At 38.8% G+C, this 17,002-nt stretch overlaps 1 protein-coding gene across 4 annotated transcripts in view; it reads left to right on the forward strand.

Moving 5' to 3' along the window:
- The window catches only part of afap1l1a (actin filament associated protein 1-like 1a), an 87,503-nt gene that overhangs the window by 56,597 nt on the left and 13,904 nt on the right, over positions 1-17,002 (forward strand). For 2 of the 4 annotated variants that reach the window (XM_061927758.2, XM_061927759.2), the window contains 12 exons: positions 952-1,035; positions 1,127-1,206; positions 1,614-1,749; positions 6,484-6,579; positions 6,657-6,871; positions 6,937-7,116; positions 9,155-9,238; positions 10,896-10,971; positions 13,329-13,433; positions 13,503-13,714; positions 16,429-16,574; positions 16,686-16,755. In XM_061927758.2, the coding sequence (XP_061783742.2) occupies positions 952-1,035; positions 1,127-1,206; positions 1,614-1,749; positions 6,484-6,579; positions 6,657-6,871; positions 6,937-7,116; positions 9,155-9,238; positions 10,896-10,971; positions 13,329-13,433; positions 13,503-13,714; positions 16,429-16,574; positions 16,686-16,755 (1,484 nt within the window). The remainder of the gene's footprint in view (positions 1-951; positions 1,036-1,126; positions 1,207-1,613; positions 1,750-6,483; positions 6,580-6,656; positions 6,872-6,936; positions 7,117-9,154; positions 9,239-10,895; positions 10,972-13,328; positions 13,434-13,502; positions 13,715-16,428; positions 16,575-16,685; positions 16,756-17,002) is intronic. The other 2 variants (XM_061927760.2, XM_061927761.2) reach the window with 1 other exon arrangement.

The following is a 17,002-nucleotide window of genomic DNA, read 5'->3' on the forward strand; positions in this document are numbered from 1 at the left end:
CATAAAGTGATCTCTAAGATGCTCTGACCGGCGTAAGATACAGCAATTCCGGAAATAAACAAGTCAGAAGTTCCGCTCAGCGTCGAAGATCTTCGAAATGGTCGCGCCCGTGTGTATAACAGAATAACAGGTTTTGACGTAGGGAGCCCCGTCTCTTCAAAATGGCTGTGCCTGCGTGTACAAAAAGTAATATCATCAAAATGGCAGACCCCGAAGGCTTCAGGCAGCATGCAAAATGAATGAATGAATGAACGAAACATTCGTAGGCCGAGACATGGTCCACACACACAGGCATATTTGGCGCGATATAAAGGTTTGTTACCGTATTTTTCGGACTGTAAGTCGCAGTTTTTTTCATAGTTTGGCCGGGGGTGCGATTTAAACTCTTATGTGTAAAATTAACACATTACCGTAAAATATCAAATAATATTATTTAGCTCATTCACGTAAGAGACTAGACGTATTATATTTCATGGGATTTAGCGATTCGGAGTGACAGATTGTTTGGTAAACGTATAGCATGTTCTATATGTTATAGTTATTTGAATGACTCTTACCATAATATGTTACGTTAACATACCAGGCACATTCGCAGTTGGTTATTTATGCCTCATATAACGTACACTTATTCAGCCTGTTGTTCACTATTCTTTATTTATTTTAAATTGCCTTTCAAATGTCTATTCTTGGTGTTGGGTTTTATCAAATAAATTTCCCCAAAAAATGCGACTTATACTCTAGTGCAACTTATATATGTTTTTTTCCTTCTTTATTATGCATTTTAGGCCGGTGCGACTTATACTCTGGAGCGACATATACGCCGAAAAATACAGTAACTGTAAGAGACGTAAATAGAAGCGTTTGTGAATCAAGGTTCCATTTTACTAACAAAAACTGAGGTATGAGTGTACTTAAGTGAGCTTGAAGTGGTTTGTTGCCTTGTTCATCCAGTTTCAGGAACAGACTACATCTACATGAACTCAGCAATGTACAGGAATGGCACCAGCTTTGTTGAGTCCCTCTTTGAGAAATTTGGTGCGTTTTTAGTTCTAACATGGAGCATATAGTGCTTCATCCACGTACGCGAGGCCTGTTTTAACCTTTTAACATCTGTTGTCATTTACAGACTGTGAGCTTGGAGACTTAAAGGATGTTACAGATGATTTGAGGCAAGACAAAGACACACAGACTGAGACTTTGAAACAGGTTAGCCGCCACTTTTTTTCTCTTTTGTAAACTCTGGTTAAAATGGGGATGTCTTTGAGCATACAAAAGGTGTTAGTGTGACAACACCCTAAAGATAATACATCTGAAATACCTATTTGCATGTAGAACATGACATGTGACTCTCCACGCTATTTAAGATGCCTGATAGTGATTTCGGCACTCCTTACTTTAAATGATTGAAGAGGCCTTAGGGAAGAAAAAAACAACCTATTCCATGTTGCGGGGTTTTCCATATGCACATGCTGAAGATTTAGGGCTCCACCCAGACAATTATTTATTCTGTGTAATGTATCTCTCTAATGACATAGCACTTCAGCATGGACCAAATCGTTGATAGTTATTTGGGACATGTAAGACGTACTATATTCGTCTATCTCCCCTCTCAGAACTGTGGAGACTCCTCAACAGTACATTCAGCAGACTGTCCTCCCCCTCTGCCCACAACGCCTCCCCCAGAGGAGTATTATGAGGAGGCAGTGCCACTAAGTCCGGGCAAAATGCCAGAATACATCATCACAAGAGGTAAGCAACCCTGTCTTGACTCAACTTGTTTCCCTTAATGATGTCACATTCCAGTTATGAATCAGTAATTAAACTACTGTCCATAAATATATACACATAATAATAATAATTATACATTAACATTGGTCTTCTGAGGACTTTGAGGTATTTCAAATGCTTGAGTTTTGAATAAGGTGCTGAATATCAGTTGAGATTAGAACAATATATTTGTAGCGGTCTTGTTCAAGCAGGCAAAAATAAATACCATATTGGATACATAAAAACGATTTACTAAAGAGTCATGATAATCAGTTTGTGAATGGGTGAATATGACGTACGTTTGTACAGTGCTTTGGGTATCATGCTGGTATAGAAAAGTGCTATGTAAATACAGAACATTTACCATTTAGCAAACAAAAAAAACATGTCAGGATTTGATTTATTATACTGAAAACTAGTGAGGAGAGGTACGATATTTAATACAACTACTTCTACATTAATGAAATAGTCAATTATTTTGGGTCCATTAAGTCAGTGTTTTTCAACCTTTTTTGAGCCAAGGCACATTTTTTGCGTTGGAAAAATCCGGAGGAACACCACCAGCAGAAATCATTAAAAAAAACGAAAGTCAGTTGACAGTAAAAAGTCGTTGTCGCAATTGTTGGATATGACTTTAACCCTTGTGTGGTGTTTATATTGTTGTTACTCAGCCAGTGTTTGTGGGTCTGATGGACCCGTTGCATTTTGTGGCTTTTAAACCATAACCAAGCATGCATCACTATAGCTCTTGTCTCAAAGTAGGTGTACTGTCACCACCTGTTACATCACGCCCTGACTTATTTGGACTTTTTGCTGTTTTCCTGTGTGTAGTGTTTTAGTTCTCGTCTTGCGCTCCTATTTTGGTGGCTTTTTCTCTTTTTCTGGTATTTTCCTGTAGCAGTTTCATGTCTTCCTTTGAGCGATGTTTCCCGCATCTACTTTGTTTTAGCAATCAAGAATATTTCAGTTGTTTTATCTTTCTTTTTGTGGACATTGTTGATTGTCATGTCATATTCGGATGTACATTGTGTACGCAGTCTTTACTCCAGAGTACCGTATTTTCCGCACCATAAGGCGCCCTGGGTTAAAAGCCGCGCCTTCAATGAACGGCATATTTCAAAACTTTGTCCACCTATAAGCCGCCCGGTGTTGTAAGCCGCATCTAACTGCGCTAAAGGAATGTCAAAAAAACAGTCAGATAGGTCAGTCAAACTTTAATAATATATTAAAAACCAGCGTTCTAACAACTCTGTTCACTCCCAAAATGTACGCAAATGTGCAATCACAAACATACGTATATCAACATGGACAGAGCTGCGTGAAAAAAGCCACCCGGCCTCTTCGCGTAAACTTAAACTTACCTTAACCATTCGCTCATCTTTTCTTCATCCATCCCTTCGAGTTAGCTTTTTATGATGACGCCGGCTGGAAAGGTCTCTTTTGGCAAGGTCTTCCTTTTGAATATCATCATGGGTGGAAGTTTCTGGCCATTAGCATGGCAAGCTAGAACCACAGTGAAGGATGACTTCTCATTCCCTGTGGTGCGAATATTCACCGTACGTGCTCCCGTTGTATCCACAGTGCGTTTCACAGGAATATCAGTTGCTGTGAAATAGTAATCCGTGTGCGGATGGAGAGATTGCGTCTTTTCATGAACCGGATCCCTGACGCTTAGTAGGAGCCATTTTGTGGTCTTTACAGATGTAAACACACAAAGGAAATGAAACGTACGGTGATATCCGCGCGCTTTTTCTTCTTCTACGCGGGCGGGTGGTTGCTTACAGTAGAAGAAGAAGCGCTTCCTGTTCTATGGGGGCGGGTGCTTACCTTGGCGGTTGCTTGCGTAGAAGAAGAAGCGCTTCCTGTTCTACCGGGAAAAAAGATGGCGGCTGTTTACCGAAGTTGCGAGATCGAAACTTTATGAAAATGAATCTTAATATTTATCCATATATAAAGCGCACCGGGTTAAAAGGCGCACTGTCAGCTTTTGAGAAAATTTGTGGTTTTTAGGTGCGGCTAATAGTGCGGAAAATACGGTAAGTCTTTGCTGTCGTCCAGCATTCTGTTTTTGTTTACTTTTGTAGCCAGTTCAGTTATAGTTTTGTTCTGCATAGCCTTCCCTAAACTTCAATGCCTTTTCTTAGGAGCACTCATCTTTTGTTTATTTCTGCACACTGCCTCCCGCTGTTTCCGACATCTACAAAGCAATTAGCTACCTGCTGCCACCTACTGATATGGAAGAGTATAACACGGTTATTCTGCAGAGCTCTAGACAGCACCGACACTCAACAACAACACATCATTTGCAGACTATAATTACTGGTTTGCAAAAAATATTTTTAACCCAAATAGGTGAAATTAGATAATCTCCCACGGCACACCAAACTTTATCTCACGGCACACTAGTGTGCCACGGCACAGTGGTTGAAAAACACTGCATTAAGTAGTAATTAATTAATTTACTTATACCTATTCTAATATATTAAAACAACCTGGCATATATCGTGTATTATAAATATAGTTTATAACAATAACATTCTGACTAAATAGTTGTTTGTTAAAAATAAATATTTCATAAAATAATAACATACCTTATTTTTCGGAGTATAAGTCGCTCCAGAGTATAAGTCGCACCGGCCGAAAATGCATAATAAAGAAGGGAAAAAACATATATAAGTCGCACTGGAGTATAAGTCGCATTTTTGGGGGAAATTTATTTGATAAAACCCAACACCAAGAATAGACATTTGAAAGGCAATTTAAAATAAATAAAGAATAGTGAACAACAGGCTGAATAAGTGTACGTTATATGAGGCATAAATAACCAACTGAGAACGTGCCTAGTATGTTATTGTAACATATGGTAAGAGTCATTCAAATAACTATAACATATAGAACATGCTATACATTTACCAAACAATCTGTCACTCCTAATCGCTAAATCCCATGAAATCTTATACGTCTAGTCTCTTACGTGAATGAGCTAAATAATATTATTTGATATTTTACGCTAATGTGTTAATAATTTCACACATAAGTCGCTCCTGAGTATAAGTCGCACCCCCGGCCAAACTATGAAAAAAACTGCGACTTATAGTCCGAAAAATGCGGTACATTTCTCCTTTTGTGGTTTCCAAATCCAATTTGTTTGTTTATTAGGGATGTAACGGTATTGTATATACTGCAATGTTTTAGTTTCAAAGTATCCTCAGTAATACCGTTACGTGTGACAGTATCAAAGGAAAACTTGATGAGTGTCATTTTTTTCTTGCGTTTAAGCGTTGGTCGGTTCTGTAAATACAAACTCCATATCCCATAATCATCTGTGCAGCACGAGAACAGCAAGGTGGGGATGTGGAAGGCCGTAAGCAGGAAGTGAAGTGTATTCATAGTACATAAAATAAATTGTTTTTTGGACATTAATTCTGTTCATAACTGGCTGAGTTATGTTGCTAACAAACAGGCCAAAACATAACCTCTTTGGCGGAGGTAAAAATGTGTGTTCTCCAAATTGAAGTGCGCCACTTTTGTTTCGAGTGTTTCCAAGGCGACACAGAGCCAGCTTGTCTCGTCGTACCACACGGCAGGAAATCACCCCAAAAAATTTAAATTCAACGCGGGAAATACGAATAAACTAAAAAGCGACTTGATACATCCTCAATCCATCCATTTATTTTTTTACCGCTTGTCTGTTGCGAGGGGGGTGGAGCCTATTCCACCTGCACTTGGGCGGAATAGTAGGGCTGGACAAGTCACCACCTCATAAACTGTCACAAAGAAACGCTATTTGAAGCCAGCGTATTTACATTATTAAAAGTCATATTGTTAGTTAACTTTTCTAAGAAACATTTTCCAGACTGATATAAAATATGACCACTTTAGAGCACACTGCTTCTCATAATGTAAAGGTTGAAGGACACTAAACTGTACATTGTTTTACACTTGTTACACTGGATGTTTACATTGTTACTTTAAAGACATCAACTGTAAGTTATTCTTTCAAATATTTGCTTGAAACATAAATGTTCCTGCACAATTATTTGCACTTAAAATTACTTGTTTGGAGTAAAAAATATGATCAGAACATTTTAGCATTATGTGTGTGTTCAATTTAGTTTATCCTAAACATTCCTGCCATTTAATTTTACACACTATGGCATTTTACCAAGCTTTTTTTTATCGTATACCGTGATAAAATCATACTGTTAGGTTTGATACTGTTACATCCCTATTGTTTATTGTTTAATATGTCTACTTTATTAATGATAATTAAGTAACATATTTTTGTCAATAATATACTGTGTATATGTTCTGTCATTTATCTTTCAGGAGTAGAAAAAGGTTACAAAATAAACTCGAAAGTGCTTTGATAGTGCTTCAATTTGAGTTTGAGTTTGAGTTTGAGTTTATTTCGAACATGCAAGCATACAACATGATACATCACAATTTCCAGTTTCTCTTTTCAACATGTTCGAAAAGGAGTAGGAAGAATCAGAGCTTATTTAATCCTACCCCTTTTCTTTTACATAACAGTTGCTAAAACTTTTGTTCACTTCCTGTTCTCAATTTATTCACAATATACTCCATAATTAATCACAATAAAAATAAATAAACAAATAATAATTGTGCAGAGATGTGGTACATGAACCCAGAATTATAACATATAGCATTGTCAGTCAAAGTATGATAAAGCTAAGAATATTTGTATTATGTCAGTTCGGCCGAGCCCTCCTAACTCCATAGAGGATGGATATGAAGATGCGGACAGCAACTACCCAACAACGCGCATCAACTCCCACCGCAAAAACTCCTGTGAGTTCAAAACAATTCCCATTAATTCATCCAGTAGTCAAGAGTAGAATTTATTTGATCTTTCTCTGCTGTCTTAGATAATGATTCAGACGCCCTGAGCAGCTCCTATGAGTCGTACGAGGAAGACGAGGAAGAGAGGAGCCCCGGTGTGCAACTCACCCATCAGTGGCCCTCGGATGAAAGCTCCATGCCCCCTACCAGAGACTGCCGCATCTGTGCTTTCCTGCTACGCAAGAAACGCTTCGGCCAGTGGGCCAAACAGCTCACTGTCATACGAGAGAATAGATTACAGGTGATAAAATGCCAGAGATGAGTCCCTGATGGCACATTAGTAATTATGACCATCCTTTTCTTAAGTGTTATAAGAGCTCTAAGGACACTTGCCCCTATGTGGACCTGCTGCTGACCCAATGCACGGTAGTCTATGCGCCGAAAGACAGCAAGAGGAAACATCATGAACTCCGGTTCACTTTACTCAACGGAGATGCTCTGGTGCTGGCTGTGCAGAGCAAGGAGCAAGCGCACAAATGGCTCAGGGTAAGTCCAACAAAATATTGTGTGTTTGCACTCACTGTGCACTTAAATAATGTGAGAATATGATTTTTATCGGGGTTGGCGTATCATACTGACAGCTTACTTTCCTTATTAAGGTATAAACACCTCTTAAAATTACAGTATTGTGCTAAACTCAGGCTGAAAATGCATGAGAGGCAATACAAAGTTTGTTTCTAGCATAACTTGTGTACCAAATATTTAAAGGGGAACATTATTACAATTTCAGAAGGGTTAAAACCATTAAAAATCAGTTCCCAGTGGCATATTTTATTTTTCGAAGTTTTTTTCAAAATTTTACCCATCACGCAATATCCCTAAAAAAAGCTTCAAAGTGCCTGATTTTAACCATCGTTATATACACCCGTCCATTTTCCTGTGACGTCACATAGTGATGCCAACACAAACAAACAGCAAGGTATAGCGACATTAGCTCTGATTCAGACTCGGATTTCAGTGGCTTAACACTCTCTGATAAGATAATTACTAACAACTATGAACTAGGTTTACAGCATATTAAATGCATTTGGCAACAACATGCACTTTGAGAGTGCAGACAGCCCATTTCAGGTGCGCTAAGAACATATATTTTTCCACGATTTCAGCACTGACATACCTAAATAGACACAAAATACTGCATTACACAAGACTACCCGAATGTACTCGAATGATTGAAAAAAATAAATGTTTTTAAGCTAAATTATTGGTAAACACAGTTTCTGTATAATAATTTACGTAAAACCGCGAGTAATGAATAACGTTTTCATCAATTAATATATTCTGTAGACATACCCTCATCCGCTCTCTTTTCCTGAAAGCTGATCTGTCCAGTTTTGGAGTTGATGTCAGCAGGCCAGGGAAGCTAGGGTCGATATTCTTCTCTTGATCATCTTCGGTGGCATAAGGGACGGTGTGAGCCAAGACATCCAGGGGGTTTAGCTCGCTCGTCTGCGGTAACAAACTGCCGCCATTGCTTGCCGTGCTACCGAGGTCCTTTGTCCCTGAATAGCTCACACACTCCGGCAGATTCAATGGGGGTCTGGGGGCAGATTTCTTTGACTTTATCGTTGGAAATGCATCTGCTTTGAGTGTCGCAGGATATCCACACATTCTTGCCATCTCTGTCGTAGCATAGCTTTCGTCGGTAAAGTGTGCAGAACAAACGACTGACCATTTCGTCGGCTTTCCCCACACCCTCGTATTTTGAACAAATTTCGTCCAATTTCTTGCCACTTTCGCATCTTTGGGCTACTGGTGCAACTTGAATCCGTCCCTCTTCGTGTTGTTACACCCTCCGACAACACACCGACGAAAGTGAGAAAATGGCGGATTGCTTCCCGATGTGACGTCACAACGTGACGTCATCACTCCGAGAGCGTTTAATTCGCCAAAATTCACCCATTTAGAGTTCGGAAATCGGTAAAGAAAATATATGGTCTTTTTTCTGCAACATCAAGGTATATATTGACGCTTACATAGGTCTGGTGATAATGTTCCCCTTTAACATGGCAAATTTTGAACATTAGTGTGTTCTACTTGGCGAGGCTGCTGTATGTCATGGGTAGGTGGCTTCCTAGAAGGTGCCTGTGTTCAAACAAACTTCTTTCTGGGCCAACCATGTCAGCTACACCGAACACATTTTCACAATAAGAGAAAAAGGTGATCTTACAAAATCAGTGTTTAGAAAAGCATATGATTTCTCCTTACTGGTTCCACAAACAGGAATAAAACCATCACCATAGCCTCTGTTTTTTTAATCCTTTCGTTTTGTGCACGTGCATGCACATTTGCGCAAGGCAGCCATGATTGACAGCCTTATTCGGCCCGAATGGCAATTTTTACAAAGTAATTGGGACGAATAACACACATTTTTTTGTTAGAAATGTTCTTATAAAATGTGTTCCTAATAAATAGGACTGTGAGCCGGTGATCCATGCAGAAATGTATAAACACAGCCATCCGTCTTGGTGACGTCTGCTGAAAGAACATGCATAGAGCAACACAAATAAAATATCCTTTACAGGTTGTCAGAGAGGTGAAGGGCCAATGCACAGGGCCGGAGGTATCTGCATCACCTGTCATTTCAAGAAAAACTGAACTTGACAAGGTGAGTCAAAGGGTGAGAGGACGTTTATGTTCTCTGTCATTTGTTCCCACAAATTATACATCGTATTCACAGTTGAGGTTAGGAAAAGTCGGCTGCAAGCAGCAATTGTGTTGTCGCCATCCATTTTGCTAAGCAACTGTAGGGTTTCCACTACCTATGTTTGATTGGCAGAACAAAGTCAAGGTGTGCTATACATGTTATTGTTAAGATACTAATAATAGGGCTAGGTGTGAGTCAGTGTTGGACTGGGTATCTTCTTTGAAGGTTAGCAATACCATCATCAAATAAATCACCGGAAAGAAGGGGAGGAAACCAGGTAGAAAAAAAGTGTGCTTTCATAGTTTGGGCTACATGTGAAAGTGAGAGACTCCAGAGATAGATGTGTAGAACAAGTATAGAAGTTGTTGTTTCCACCCTTGGCTACACCTGTGTCTTTGCACAAGACGCTAGCCTCCAGTTGCTTCGGAAGGCTCTATCAACACCGTGTATGCTCTATGCTGTTGATTGGGTTGTGGAGCAGAAACAGTCTCGGTAAATAAATCAAACCACACTGCAAAAAGTCAGTGTTCCAAAACAAGGAAAAAAAATCCAAAAATTATGCGTATCTTATTTGAACTAAGCAAAATTATCTGCCAATAGAACAAGAAAATTTGGCTTGTCAAGACTTTCCAAAACAAGTAAAATTAGCTAACTTCAATGAACCCAAAAATACTTTAAAATCAGTATATTCTCACTAATAACAAGTGCACTTTTCTTGGTAGAAAAAAAAAGAGACCTTTTTGCTCAATATGTTGAAAAATATTCTTAAATGAAGTAAATGCTAGTGCCATTACCTTGACATAATGATATGCGCTCGGCATTACATTTCTTGAAACCAGCAAACTTATACTAAAAACTAATTTATTGTTCTTAATGGAAAGGCAACCAGGCAACCGCTTGTTACTCTCGGGGTCTCCTAGCCGCTCAGGCAAATCATATGGTCTAAAAATGCATTTTTCCATCGATAACATGACATCATCGCGCCAAGTGCGTGCGCTTTCAGTCAGTTAGTGCGCTTATATACAGGCCGGCCCCCGGCCAAAAATATTTTAACTGTAATTTTGAAGAATTAATCTGAATGTGCGTGAACTATTTTTGTTCATTATTGTTAGAAATGTCACATCTTAAATGTTTAAATATTAACTGTCAGTTTACTGTACTGTCCCAACTGTACTACTATATTAGTACGTGTTTTCTATTGTTTCATTGAAAATAAAACAGCAAAGTCCATTTGGTTGTCATCCGTTTTAATTATGAGACAAAATTGTGTCAAAGTCCTGATTTTTTTTGTCATGCTTGAAATAAGAAATTATTACTTTAAAAAAGTAGTTTTATACTTGAGTGTTGATGACACAGCTTTGCAACAGTTGATATTCTAGTTTCAAGCATGTTTTACTCAATATAGGTCATCAAATCTCAGCTACAAGCTGTAATATCTTACTGAGATCATTTAGGACCAAAACCCTTAAAACAAGTAAAACACTAACATAAAATCTGCTTAGTGAGAAGACAGAAAATAAGCAAATATCACCGATATTTGAGATATTTAATCTTACCTAGATTTCAGTTTTTGCAGTGCACTTACAGTTTGTGTCTTTGCATGTTTGCCCTTACTCAGAGGTTGTCTGCTGAGAGGAACATTTCAGATTCAGACAGTTTTGCTGTATCAACAGGGGAGAACTGCAGAGACAACGGTGAGAATAAAAGACCTTGGGGAAACACGGCTGGGGCGACTTGATATTTTACTGTACAGGTTTAACAGATGCAGCCGGGTCCTGGAAAATGCATCTTGCTGATAGTACGATGGCCAAAATTACCGTATTTTCCGCACTATAAGGCGCACTGGATTATAAGGTGCATCTTCAATGAATGGCCTATTTTAAAACTTTGTTCATATATAAGGCGCACCGCATTATAAGGCGCATAGAATAGACGCTACAGTAGAGGCTGGGGTTACGTTATGCATCCATTAGATGGAGCTTCGCTAAAGGGAATGTCAACAAAACAGATAGTGATTGTACTGACACTTCTACTTGCTGCTCTCTGTTCAACAACCCACTGCTCGAGTTTGTCCTCCAACTGTAGCCATCTCGCTTTGTTCCCTCAGAAACTCTGTTTAGTCTTCTTTACTTGGCGCAGGTCATCATGTTTCTTCCTCCACTTCCGCACCATTGATTCGTTAATGTTAAATTCTCTCGCTGCTGCTCTATTCCCGTGTTCTAATACGTGACTGATCGCCTTGAGTTTAAACTCTGCTTCGTAAAAGTGTCTGTTAATAGGAGCCATTTTTGGGTCTTTACATAAAGTTTAGGTCTCGCAACTACGGTAATCAGCCGCCGACTTCATTTTCCCCCATAGAAGAAGTTCTTCTTCTACGGGGGAAAGAAGTTCTTCTACGGTAAGCAGCCACCGACTTCATTTTCCCCCGTAGAAGAAGAAGCGCTTCTTCTTCTACGGCATACTTGCCAACCCTCCCAAATTTTCCGGGAGACTCCCGAAATTCATTGCCTCTCCCGAAAACCTCCCGGGACAAATATTCTCCCGAAAATCTCCCGATTTTCAGCTGGAGCTGGAGGCCACGCCCCCTCCAGCTCCATGCGGACCTGAGTGAGGACAGCCTTTTTTCACGGCGGGAGGACAACAGGGTGACAAGAAATAAATCATCCAGACTAGAGATAAATTGTATTATTATGTTTATCTTACCTAAAAATAAATATATTTATTAATTAAAAAAAAAAAAAAACTAAATACATTTTTACTATATTTTGCTAAAAACATCAAAATTAATTGTATTTTTATTTGTATTTTTTCTGACTCCTTATTACATCCAGCCATAGAATTATACATAAAAATAAACATATTTGAAATAATTAATTTTAAATTATCATAATAATTCATTTAAAATGACCATGTTTAATTATTAAAATAATTGCTTGTTTATCAACAACTTTAGCATTTTATTCATTACATTTTGAAGCTCTCAGAAGCCAAGTTATGTTATATTCCTTAATATTTATTTATGCAAGTTTGAAGTATCAATTATCTAAACACAGTTTTGTTTGCATATTTTCAGGATATATATATATATATATATATATATATATATATATATATATATATATATATATATATATATATGAAATACTTGACTTGGTGAATTCTAGTTGTCAATATACTCCTCCCCTCTTAACCACGCCCCCAACCACGCCCTGCCCCACCCCCGACCATGCCCCCACCTCCCGAAATCGGAGGTCTCAAGGTTGGCAAGTATGTGCTACGGTAAGCAGCCGTAGAAGGGGGAAAATGAAGTCGGCGTAGTTACCGTAGTTGCGAGACCTGTTGTGGCTCAATATTGGTCCATATATAAGGCGCACCAGATTATAAGGCGCACTGTCAGCTTTTAAGGAAATTGAAGGTTTTTATTAGCATTATATTTGAATGTTTTCCAATCATGTTTTAGTATTATATTTGAGTGTTTTCTTATCATGTTTAGTATATTTAATGTTTTCCTGATCATGTTTTAGTATTATATTTGAGAGTTTTCTTATCATGTTTTAGTATTATATTTGAGTGTTTTGCTGATCATGTTTTAGTATTATATTTGAGAGTTTTCTTATCATGTTTTAGTATTATATTTGAGAGTTTTATTATCATGTTTTAGTATTATATTTGAGTGTTTTCCTGATCATGTTTTAGCATTATATTTGAGTGTTTTCCTGATCATGTTTTAGTATTATATTTGAGTATTTTTTTCCGTTTTAGTATTAGGTTTCTCATAGTCATTCACATCGACGTCCCTTATGTGGGCTCTGTACCGAGGATGTCGTTGTGGCTTAATGTGCAGCCCTTTGAGACTTTTGTGATTTAGGGCTATATAAATAAACATTGATTGATTGATTGATAGGTGCGCCTTATAGTGCGGAAAATACGGTATACAAAAAAAATCACCACAATGTTTGATTGGTTTATTGATATATTTTTGTATGAAACATGCACTAATGTCTACTAGACAAGATAAGAGTTTCCAGTACTTTAAGCATTTTTCTTGCAGGTAAGGTGAAGCGTGGGGCTTTTGCTGCAGGCCGAAAAATCACACGCATCATCAGTTTCTCAAAGAAGAAGGTTTCTAGAACAGCCTTCACTGACCCTCGGCAAGGTGAGAAGCCGCTTTACTGTGTCACTTCAGGTCACCACCTCTGCATCATTACTTTTTTTGTGTATGCAGGTTATCTGTCAGTACTTGTCAACCAAGAGTGGCAAGAGCACTGGTGCTGTGTGTGCAGAAGCTTCCTGCACTTCTACCAAGACAGAGGCGACCATCAGACCTCCCTGCCCTCCCTCCCGCTGCATGGCTGCGAGGTGGTGCCAGGGCTTGGACCCAAGCATCCAATCGCCTTCCGTATCTTACGGGCCAGCACCACAGTGGCTGCTCTAGAGGTGAAAACCGTTTTGTTACTAATTCATAGTTTTTAAAAGTCAGACATTATTACTAAAATCTAATTGCTTGATTTTTTTTTGTGGTAGATATTAGGTTTGTACGGTATACCGGTATTAGTATAGTACCGCGATACTAATGAATAATTTTTGGTACTATATCGCCTCTGAAACGTAGCGGTCCCGCACCCCCACGCGCCCGTGTCGTCGTCACGTCAAGACATTGCTGGTTTTACGAGCAGAGGAGCATGCTCGGTAGCACACAATCACGGAGTACTTACCGTATTTTTCGGACTATAAGTCGCACCGGACTTATAGTACTTATAGTACTTATAGGACTTATAGTACGTCGCACTGGAGTATAAGTCGCATTTTTGGGGGAAATTTATTTGATAAAACCCAACACCAAGAATTGTTAGGATTGAGTTCAAGGGTGGACCCCGGGATGCAGAGAATGGAGGCAAGGTATGCGATAAAAAATTTAAATATTTAATAAGTCCAAAATGGTAACTAAGGGTGATGGGGCAAAAGTGCACACCATGGGAAATATAACAAAAGTAGTCTCTTTCAGAGGTTGGCGGAGCAAAGGCCAGGACGCACACAGCGTGGCAAAACTAGTCCTCTCAAAACAAGGTGGCTAGGAAAACAAAAAACACAACGAGGTCAATATTACAGGAATATGCAAAGGCAACATACCAGGGAAGCAGAATCAAGGTAGCACATGTCAGAGCGGAGTTCAGGAACAATAACCGGCAGGGACCAGCTGGTGGAGACGCGCTTAAATGTTACCGGGAAGTGATTAGCAGCAGGTGTGCCTCGTTGGGGACAAAAGACTGGGGAAAGAAACTGACAAACCAATAGAGAAGGCAGGGAGAAGACAACAAACACAACAAGAATAGACATTTGAAAGGCAATTTGAAATAAACAAAGAATAGTGAACAACAGGCTGAATAAGTGTACGTTATACGAGGCATAAATAACCAACTGAGAACGTGCCTGGTATGTTAACGTAACATATTATGGTAAGAGTCATTCAAATAACTATAACATATAGAACATGCTATACGTTTACCAAACAATCTGTCACTCCCGATCGTTAAATCCCATGAAATCTTCCTCCTCGGTGTCGCCTCTGGTATGTCCTTTCTTTCTGCTGCTCGATTGCCGTTCCCTGCTGCATATTTCACTACGTCCAGCTTGTAATCTGCAGTAAATGATTTCCTTTTCGGTGCCATTTTTGTTCAGCCCTTCTCAGTTTTTATAAGTTACCGCCAATGTTGAAATTATCTATTTTCCTAGGTACGGACGTAGTAGCATGTAGCATCTTTTTTTTCACTATACACCGCCATCATGACCCACTTGTGCCATGACCCGCCCCCGCATAATTCCTATTGGTTGACGTGTGTGTGACGACCGCTGACGTGTGTGTGACGATTGCTGACATTTGCTTCGTCTCATCCGTGAATTAGATGAATAATATTATTTCATATTTTATGGTAATGTGTTAATAATTTCACACATAAGTCGCACCCGAGTATAAATCGCACCCCCGGCCAAACTGAAAAAAACTGCGATTTATAATCCGAAAAATACGGTACAAGCAGACAGTGTGTAGACAGAAAAAGGGAGAACGGACGCATTTTGGCTTAAAAACTAAAGATAAAGGTGAAGTTATAACACTAAAACGCCCTCAGGCAGATCCCCCATCGGCAGTGTTTTAGCTACTTCTAAATCACTAATCCTCGCCTCCATGGCGACAAATAAAATACATTTTTTACAAGGATCATCCCTGCAGGACGAGGAATAGCTAAACATGCTTCACTACACACCGTAGCTCACCGGCGTCACAATGTAAACAAACGCCATTGGTGGATCTACACCTAACATCCACTGTAATGATATCAAGTACAGGCACGTATCTAGTCGATACTACTATGATTACGTCGACATTTTTTGCCATCACATTTTCTTTCGTTTTTTAAAAATGTATATTATGTTTATAAACTCAGGAAATATGTCCCTGGACACATGAGGACTTTGAATATGACCAATGTATGATCCTGTAACGACTTGGTATCGGATTGATACCCAAATTTGTGGTATCATCCAAAACTAATGTAAAGTATCAAACAACAGAAGAATAAATGATTGTTACATTTTAACATAGTGTAGACAGAACATGTTAAAAGAGAAAGTAAGCAGATATTAACAGTAAATGAACAAGTAGATTAATAATTCATTTTCTACCACTTGTCCTTAATAATTTTGACAAAATATTAGAATGATAAATGATACAATATGTTACTGCAAACATCAGCAGACTAATTAGGAGCCTTTGTTAGTTTACTCACGACTGAAAGACGAGTTGTCTTGTATGTTCGCTATTTTATTTAAGGACTTAACTGCAATTAGAAACATATGTTTAATGTACCCTAAGATTTTTTGTTAAAATAAAGCCAATAATGCAATTTTTTTGTGGTCCCCTTTATTTAGAAAAGTACAGAAAAGTATTGAAATCATTTTAGTACCGGTACCAAAATATTGGTATCGTTACAACACTAGTAGATATACATAAAGTATCATACATAAGTTTCAGAGCATGAGGCCTTTCAGTGGTGACTTCAATTAAGCCATAAAAAGGACAACATTGCACACACAACATGAGAACTTCCATTGTCATAATATTGATTAAAAAAATGTTGTGTGTTTATTTTCAGGCAGCAAACTCAGAGGAGCTTGGGAGATGGCTTGGGGTTCTCTTGGCAGAAACCGGCTGCACGACAGACCCAGAATCGCTGCATTATGACTACGTAGATGTGGAGACCATCGCCAATATTCGAAATGCTGCACGCCATTCCTTCCTGTGAGTTGGACAGTTTTAGGGGTGATGGGTGTGTGCCGAAAATATCTGTGCAAAGTCAAAAAAAAATGCCGCACACGTGACCCCTGACCTCACGACCTCTTTGATACTTAGGTGGGCCACAACCTCAGGCGGTAACACAGACTCTATAACATACGATGATGTTCCTACTGAGGACATGCAGGTGAGAGTCGCATGAACACACGCATACACTCAAACAAAAACATAACTATTGATTAAATATACATAAAAGAATAAGCTGCATTTGTTGGTGGGGTAATTTGCCAGCATAGTCAAATATTGTGATCAGCTTTAATGTGGCATTATTAAAGGGGAACATTATCACCAGACCTATGTAAGCGTCAATATATACCTTGATGTTGCAGAAAAAAGACCATATATTTTTTTAACCGATTTCCGAACTCTAAATG

This window comes from Nerophis lumbriciformis, linkage group LG35 (genome assembly GCF_033978685.3).
Source record: "Nerophis lumbriciformis linkage group LG35, RoL_Nlum_v2.1, whole genome shotgun sequence".
Lineage (NCBI taxonomy): Eukaryota > Metazoa > Chordata > Actinopteri > Syngnathiformes > Syngnathidae > Nerophis > Nerophis lumbriciformis.